The following is an 8,001-nucleotide window of genomic DNA, read 5'->3' on the forward strand; positions in this document are numbered from 1 at the left end:
TAAAAAAATTAGGATTTTGGTGTAAAAACAAGATTGAAAAACTTATTTGAAAGATAGAAAAGAAAGCATTAAAAGACCCAAGAAAAAGTCATTATTCTAATCTAGTTCCTAAGGTCTCAAAATCAACATTTAAACCGGAATCTGCAAGTCCTTTTGCGAAGGCGAAGGTAGGAGATTTGAGGTGAAAAAGACAGATGTGCTTGTTGGTATAAGTCTTGTGGGATTTAGTGTTTTGTGAGAAAAGACCATATAAGCGTTTGTTGGTATAAGTTTTGTTTGCTTAATTTAGAAAACATGACATCTTTAATGGAATTTGAAAGATTCCTGAAGCACAAGAGAACACTAGATGGCAAAAACACTCTTGTGCAATTTGTAGTCTACTTTCAATACTTGAATTCTAAAAGGAAACACAGATGCTTCATGAAGCATACAATGCTGTTCTTTACCTAGGTATGTTGCTAACAATAAGCTCAGCGAATCAAGACCTATATTAGATTCAATTAGGAAACGTTATCAAACTTGGGAATCCCTTACCAGTCTTGTTTCAACTAGACTTGCTTTCATCTCTCACGAGCAAGAAAAGTAAGAGTGGAAATTAAATTATTTGTTCATGTTCCAAATTAAATATGTAAAAAAAAAATTTCTACCAGAGAAAAAAAAAAAACTGTTATTTTCTTCCCATTTCCATTTCCATCATGCATGATGAGAAACACATAGCACAAAAGAATTTTCAGGTTTATCCTGCTTAAGTTGTGCCCATATTCATTAGAAATAATGCTGTAATTGATTGAGACTTGAAAGTACAATCCTGGAAGTATCACATATCCCCTCCGCAAATAGTTTTCGACAATGCTAGCTGATACAAAATAGATTACAGTTTTGATCCAAGTCCCGTTTTAAAAAAATGAAAATAGCTCAAAATGATTAGGCGTACAGCAAATTAAAATATTCAAAAACTCAATAAACATCCAAATACACATAGGAAGTTGTAAAAAGTATAGCAGAAAACATACAAACATCTTTAAGGGCAACGGGTTTACATAGTTCAGTAATCAGATCTACTTTCTAATTCAATTAGACCATCAGATCGCAACTGTTGTGTATCTCAGACAATGGGTTCCTTGTAGATATAGAGCAAAATGCATCTGGAACAGAGCACAGCTTGGTACACCACTTTAAAGATCAACTTACAAAGACAATGTAAGTCTGGGAACCTGTTGTCCCATGTTATGAGGCAGCATAAGAAGGTGAACTCCCTGGCCCTACATCCGTTATCCTGGATAACCTTGTGGAGGCATCATTGGGGTCTGGGAACCTGTTGCCCATGTTAGGAGGCTGCATAGGTGGGCGAATCCCCTGACCCTGCATCTGCTGTCCTGGAAAACCTTGTGGAGGCATCATTGAGGGAGGCCTAGCCATCTGAGTCCCTGGAGTGAAATTTGCCATTGTGCCACTGCCAACAGGAGGTGGAGGAACGGGTAGAGCTCCACCTGGGGGCATAGGCCTAGGCCCATTTCCCATTGGAGGTGGAGGTGGCGGCAAGGTTCCAGGCATAGGAGGCGGTGGTCCTCTTGGAGGATTAGCAATTGTTGCACCTGGTGGGAGTCCCTGTGGTGGAGGAGGAGGTGGAGGAGGAGCTTGAGGTGGTGGGGGCAAAGGCCTTGGTGGGGCACCAGGAGCAGTTGTACCATTAGCTGCAGAGGCAGGCTGAGGCTTGTTTGCCTCTGGTGGCTTGGTTTTGAAATACAATTGCAACTGTACAATTGGCATCAAGGAACTATGTCATAGAAAACTCACAAATAATCCAAAAGTTTCTCAAAACCAGATCAGTGGCTAAACCCCACCAAGGTGGCAGGTCAGACATGCATAAGTTGATGTTTTATTAATAACATATTTAAAATATGGCAAAGAAAAAAAAAATCAAATAGCCTTGATAAAATAAGTATTTAAGATGCCCATTGCAAAAGACATTCAATCACTTGTACTCTATTCAAATAAAATAACATACAGCATGTGACTTTATGATAGAGATGTTGATTAAAAGTGATTCTGATGGTGAAAACTTTGCCAACTTGGTCATCATGCCTGGAGCTGAAACCCAGGCAGATTGGATCAAGTTAGAGATTAACCCAACCCCAACATATGAATGTCTCCGTGAAGGCCAAGCCAACCTAGCTTAATAGTTTTTTCTCTTATATCATATTGAGTCGCAAAAAAATGACAGATTCAGAGAGAGAGAGAGAGAGAGAGAGAGAGAGAGAATAAGTGGAGAACCTAATTGTAAAGTGTTTGCATCATGTCTACTGAAGTTTGTTTAAATATTTTAAGAAAGGTTTAAGGTTTGCTTAATAATGATGAAAATATGTTATACATCAACAAAAGGGTTCAACTTTTGTTGCTTGAGGCCGTTAGCCAGGACCAAACTTATTAAGTCAGGTTGACTTTTTAACCTGAGCCCATTGGACCAATTGAAAATCTACCCAAGCTTGTGCAAAATAACAACCTTATTAAGTCAGGTTAACTTTTTAACCTGAGCCCAATTGAACCAACTGAAAATCAACCCAAGCTTGTGCAAAGGTTATTTTGGGCTTGGGTTGACCCTAACTAACTTGCAGCCATAATTTCAGTTGATAATTTTGATACTTACTTCAGTGGGGGTCTACGGTAGTAAGCTTTGATGGAGGCAGAAGATAATGACTGGCCTCAATGGTTGCCATGATATGTTTCTAATCAAAAGGAAAAAGAATGGTGGTTATAATGGTGCATAGGTGGTGAGAAGAGTGCCCATGCATTTTTCAGATGACTGTGGCAAGATCATGATGACTATTACACTGGAGATGAACTTTGCTATGGTGGTTGGGTTGGATTGAAGAAAATAGCAAGAAATGTTTGTCCCCCAATGCCTTGGATTGTATGACAAGAAAGAAATGTTAGGATCTTTGAGGAAAAGTGGAGGATGATGGAGATTTTGTAGGATCTACTTCACTTCTTTTCTCCCTTCAAGGCCTCGTGTACCAAAGCCTTTCAATGCATTTCACGCAAAGTTAATCAGCTCAGATGGCATTTGATTTATAAATCAAAAGGGCTGGACAGCAAAGAGAGGAGCTTAGTTCGGGATTGAGGAGTTTAGTCATACTTTGATCAATTTCTTGTATATTGTGGAGAGGATCCCTCATCCTTCTCATTTACTTTGTATCACAATTAATACATCTTCTGTTTCTGATTAAAAATAACAAAAGAATGAAAAAAAAAAAAAGCAAGAATAATTAAGGTTCTTTAGGGGTCTAGCTGATTGGGAGATTGAGAGTGTGGAGCATTTTCTTTTAATGCTACAAGATAAGGCTGGATGTGGGAGAAGAAGATAAGGTGATTTGGTTGGAGACTAAGAGTGGAACTTCCTCTATGAAGTCGCTTTACACTTGCTTAGAGCCTAGGAGTCCAGCCCCTTTCCTAGAAGGGATTGTTTGGAATTCTTGGGTTCTTCCTAAGGCGAGTCTCTTTGCTTGGGAGGTGTCATAGGGTAAAACTCTGACTTAAGATCAGCTCCAAAAGAGAGGGTGGTCCTTGGCTAATAGATGTTTCCTTTGTCATGTCTAGAAGGAGTCAATTGACCATATTCTGCTACATTGTGGTATGACAAGATGTTTTTTGGCAGCTTTTGTTCTCTGTTTTGGGAGTATCCTGGGTGTTATCTTCCTCTAAAAGAGAGACTGTTAAGTTGGTGTGGGTCCTTTGTTGGGAGGAAATGGAAAAATGTGTAGGGCACTCCTCCTTTGTGTCTTTTTTGAACAATTTGGAAGGAGAGAAATAGAAGATCATTCAAAAGTGAGGAACTCTCCATCCAAAGATTAAAAAGCTTATTCTCTTGTAACTTGTTTTCTTGGACCAAGTTGTACATAGTTGAAGGTCCAATGTCCTTGTATGACTTTATTGATTAGTTGGGTCCTCACTAAGGGAGGAAGTCTTTTTTTGTTTCCCCTTCTTTTTTTAGCCATCTTTGGACAGCCATTGTATACATTCCATGTACTTTAGTGCACTTTTTTTAGTGCGTCACAGTACATTCTTGTTTACCAATCAAAAAACATAAAAAAAAAAAAGTGCCCCTTTTATGAAAGTTAACCAATTAGGTGGGTCCTAAAGTTTCTTGCTGACAGAGGAAATGGTGGAATGCATGACACTTACTGATGAGTAACTGAACAGCAAGAAGTAAAAGGGGATTTTTATTTCCTTTTGGATTATTCCTTAAAATTAAGCATTCACTTATGTCAGATAATGAGGAAGAAGGGTATGTCCACTTATCCCAATTTTCTAACAGTTCCGATGGAAGTCAATAATTTGGGTTTTTCTGGATATAGAACAAATCATATTGAGTTTAAATGATACACAGATAATTTAATGGTTTTTTTTTATTGTAGAACTTTTCTTGAAGTGTACTTTAGAAATTAATACACACACAATGGGTCTGATGGCCAAGACTTGACCCACTACATGAGTCAAATTATTTTTCTGGGCTCTTTCCATATGAGGTTTTGGACAACCTAAATCAGGGCTCAATTCACAGGTGGCATATGGATCTGGTTGGCATTTTGACCACACAGGTGGGTACAGGTCCCAGAGAACTACAAAAATATATAGAACAGCAGAACAGGAAAGGAAAACAGACAAACCGTGAACATTTTTGAGTCAGGATCCCAGTGTGAGAAGAACTTTGGAGTGGATTTGTCAATTTCTGTGCTCGGAACCTGCAATTGATACAACCATAACACATGGATATAAATAACAAATAACAAAATAAAGGACAAAAACATAAAAAATGATGAGATTAAAGTACCTTGAAAGCAATTATCTCATATGGTTCAGCTGCAAACAGGAGATACTGATATCTTTTATCAAAGGATTGGACCCTCTGTGCCAATGAAAATGTAAAAAGGAAACAAAAGATTAGGTATGGAGTTGATTTCGAAATGCAAACATGCAATTCTATCCCTATACCTTCACAGGCATTATAAATAAAATGGCAAATCTGGGAAGAAAAAGTCTGCATGGTTCACTAGGAACAAAACATTTTTTAACCATGAGAGACAGGTAAAGAATATAGCTTACTGCTTACCTGCTCAAAAGAAGACATAAACCGGTGCCTAGGTTTTGCAAGGTCTTCAATCTCAGGATATTCGATCTGCATTACATAAGAAAGATGCCAGGAAAACATTTCACCTTCATCTCTTCCTCCTCAGCATACCATAAACAAATATACTAATATAACTTGTAATTAATAAAAAATGAGTCACGCTATTAAAGGAAAAAAGCACACCTGGAAGAGAAGAGACCTCTGCTTTGTCTCTGGATCAAATTGCTTTGTTACCCGATACCCAGGCCTACCAATTTTAACTGAAAACACACCCAAGAATCATAGAACTTAGTTCTCGAGATTAAGAACCTGAATTCTATGTAAAACTTCAAAATTTAAGTCAAAAACAACTCTATTGTACAATGCTTTGCAAGTTCATATCCACCATATTGTTGGCTAACCAAAAAACAATCATATTTTGAGCAGATGACTAATCAAATAATAACAATAATAGTTGTAGTAATAATAATATCTCATTTTTATTCTAAGGTACATGATCAGTCCTGATAATGATAGTGATAACAATACTTTCCCAGATACTACTACTACCATTACTATATCTACTATGATTACTACTACTACTACTAATAATAATAATAATAGTAAAATTTATCTTACTTCTTAGTCCAAGTTGAACAAATCGTTCCTGCAGTCAAACATAACACAAGTTCCAGCACAGTCTGACATGGCGTATGATAACCCCAGCATAGTTATGCCAGTGTAAATGTTTGAAGGATAAAGCATCCTTTTTTTTCCTTTTATCAGAAGGGACAGTTAATTAGGGCTCTTTTGAAACTTGAATTACTGATGAATCCAAATACACCTTGCTTCAGTCCAACCTGAGAAACTAACCAAATCACCATGACCGTGGGTTTGTCCAGTTGGATTGAGTTTTAAGGATCAACCTTCACTGCTTTTGTTTTAGGTTTGCTGATTGGGTAAACCCAATTAGAGAACTGACTTATGCATCGATGCCCATTTTTATTTTAAGACACTAAATATACCAGAGTTATAATCTTTTCTTTTCTTTTTTTTCAGATTTTAACTATTTCAACTCACTCAAACTGAACTGCCCATAAAAGATCCACAAAAGTGCAAAACTTTACACATGAGAAGGCCAGGGTGCATAATGATTTGAATGTCACAGGGGCAGGCACCCTATTTTTCAGCCAGTATGGAGTAACAACCTTGTCACCTATTTAAGATTTGTTTTTCTATCTGTTAGAATAGAATAGAATTTGTTTAAATTATTAAGAAACAAGATGTGTGATATGAAGAACCAAAATTCCCCCGTCTTGAAATCCAATCCACAAAATAATTTGACATCGTTGTGGTAAAGGTTGTAATGCTAGAGAAATCATTGTTGCAGGGCATAGAGGGGGAGGTCATAAGCGTCTATACCATAAAATCGATTTTTGATGGAATGAAAAAGACATATATGGTAGAATCGTAACCATAGAATACAACCCTAATCAAAATGCATACATTTGTCTCATACACTATGGGGATGGTGAGATGAGATATATTTTACATCCTAGAGGGGCTATAATTGGAGATACCATTGTTTTTGGTACATAAGATCCTATAAAAATGGGAAATGCCCTACCCAACTACTTCAGATTTGATCCCAAGTCAAGCAACAATCCCTAGCTTTCTAGTTCTCCAAATGATTTTACTGTTATTTTTCTGGACAAATCATATGAGTTACAAGGTTTCTTTCCATGAGTAAGCACTCTTATGCCTTGCATCAATCAGCCGAATTCTAGAATTGGATCCAACAGTATATAAAAATTCCCCTTTTACAATTTCTTCTCATGAAAAAACACGATTCAACCCATGTTCTAAAGCAAGTGTAATAAAATCAATCAACAAAAAGTATATCACATAACTCACAATTAAAGAATTGCAACACAACACAACATTATCAATACCAGAGTTCTGAACAGAGAAGCGTATCAAAACCTTACCTGTCTTGCGTACGGAGACTTTGCGCTTGTGGGGCTGTGGCTGCGCAGGCGCCTCTTTGGCCTCACGAGCAGCTCTCTTGGCCAAATTCGTCTGATGCCTCTTCCCTTGTGTGTGGGCCAAATAATTGCCCTCGTTGTTGTGCAATGTCAGGCAAAGCTTACACTCATAGCTGTAATTGCCCAATCACATAAAAATAAAATCACAAAAAAATAAAATAAAACAGGGAGATCCAAATAGAATGGAGTATATATATATAGGATTATTTTCTGTGAGAAAATTCAAGGAGCTTTTTAAGATTCAAAGAAGAAAAAGAAAACCCTAATAATCAAGATAACACCTTCCCACTTTTTCTTTTCTTTTCTTTTCCCTGAGTGTCCTAGGCAACCAAATGTAGGCTAAGGGTTTGTGAAAAGAAAAAACGAAAAATGAAGGATGTACCTTCCGAGATGATTACGCATGAAATAGGGATCTTTGGCGAGATCAATAGTCTCGAGAGCAAGCCTTCTGAGACGCTCCCTCCGGTCGATGGCTTCATTCTGGGCGGAGGCGGCGCCACCGCTCCCTGGCTTCGAGCCCCAGTCTCTGTCCATGCTGCTATCCCCCTCTGCTGCCTCGCAGATCACAATCCCCACTCAAAGGTTATGCCAGTGCAATTTAATTGGGTCCAGTGCCGAACCCAAACAGGTAGACACATATACTGATGAGCCCAACGGATAAGAGCTTGGGCTTCACGTTAATTTGGCCCACCTCATTTTGGTAATAATACAAGCCTCTAATAAAGTCTCGCACTCCAATAGTAAATGTTTGGAGGAAAAATATGTTATGGAGGCCAAGGGGACTTATCGATACCGTATACGATAAAGTACCCTGAATAAATCATTTATTTCCCAATATTTCACATTTTA

At 37.8% G+C, this 8,001-nt stretch overlaps 1 protein-coding gene across 1 annotated transcript; it reads right to left on the reverse strand.

Annotated features, from left to right (window-relative positions):
• Positions 1 to 857: 857 nt before the first annotated feature.
• LOC117920425 (splicing factor 3A subunit 2-like) lies at positions 858 to 7,731 on the reverse strand. Its single transcript, XM_034837937.1, has 7 exons — positions 7,535 to 7,731; positions 7,096 to 7,265; positions 5,312 to 5,388; positions 5,111 to 5,176; positions 4,832 to 4,906; positions 4,668 to 4,742; positions 858 to 1,755 (listed from the first exon to the last, which is right to left on the reverse strand). The coding sequence occupies exons 1-7, from the start codon at positions 7,684 to 7,686 to the stop codon at positions 1,228 to 1,230; spliced, it is 1,143 nt and encodes a 380-aa protein (XP_034693828.1). The 5' UTR covers positions 7,687 to 7,731; the 3' UTR covers positions 858 to 1,227.
• Positions 7,732 to 8,001: the final 270 nt, after the last annotated feature.

This window comes from Vitis riparia, chromosome 8, assembly GCF_004353265.1.
Source record: "Vitis riparia cultivar Riparia Gloire de Montpellier isolate 1030 chromosome 8, EGFV_Vit.rip_1.0, whole genome shotgun sequence".
Taxonomy (NCBI): Eukaryota; Viridiplantae; Streptophyta; class Magnoliopsida; order Vitales; family Vitaceae; genus Vitis; species Vitis riparia.

Coding starts and splice junctions, on each gene's coding strand:
- LOC117920425 (XM_034837937.1), bottom strand. CDS start 7,686: ATGGACAGAGACTGGGGCTCGAAGCCAGGGAGCGGTGGCGCCGCCTCC. Junction 7,266..7,534: donor ATGCGTAATCATCTCGGAAG/GTACATCCTTCA, acceptor GGGCAATTACAG/CTATGAGTGTAAGCTTTGCC. Junction 5,177..5,311: donor AGAGGTCTCTTCTCTTCCAG/GTGTGCTTTTTT, acceptor TATGTAATGCAG/ATCGAATATCCTGAGATTGA.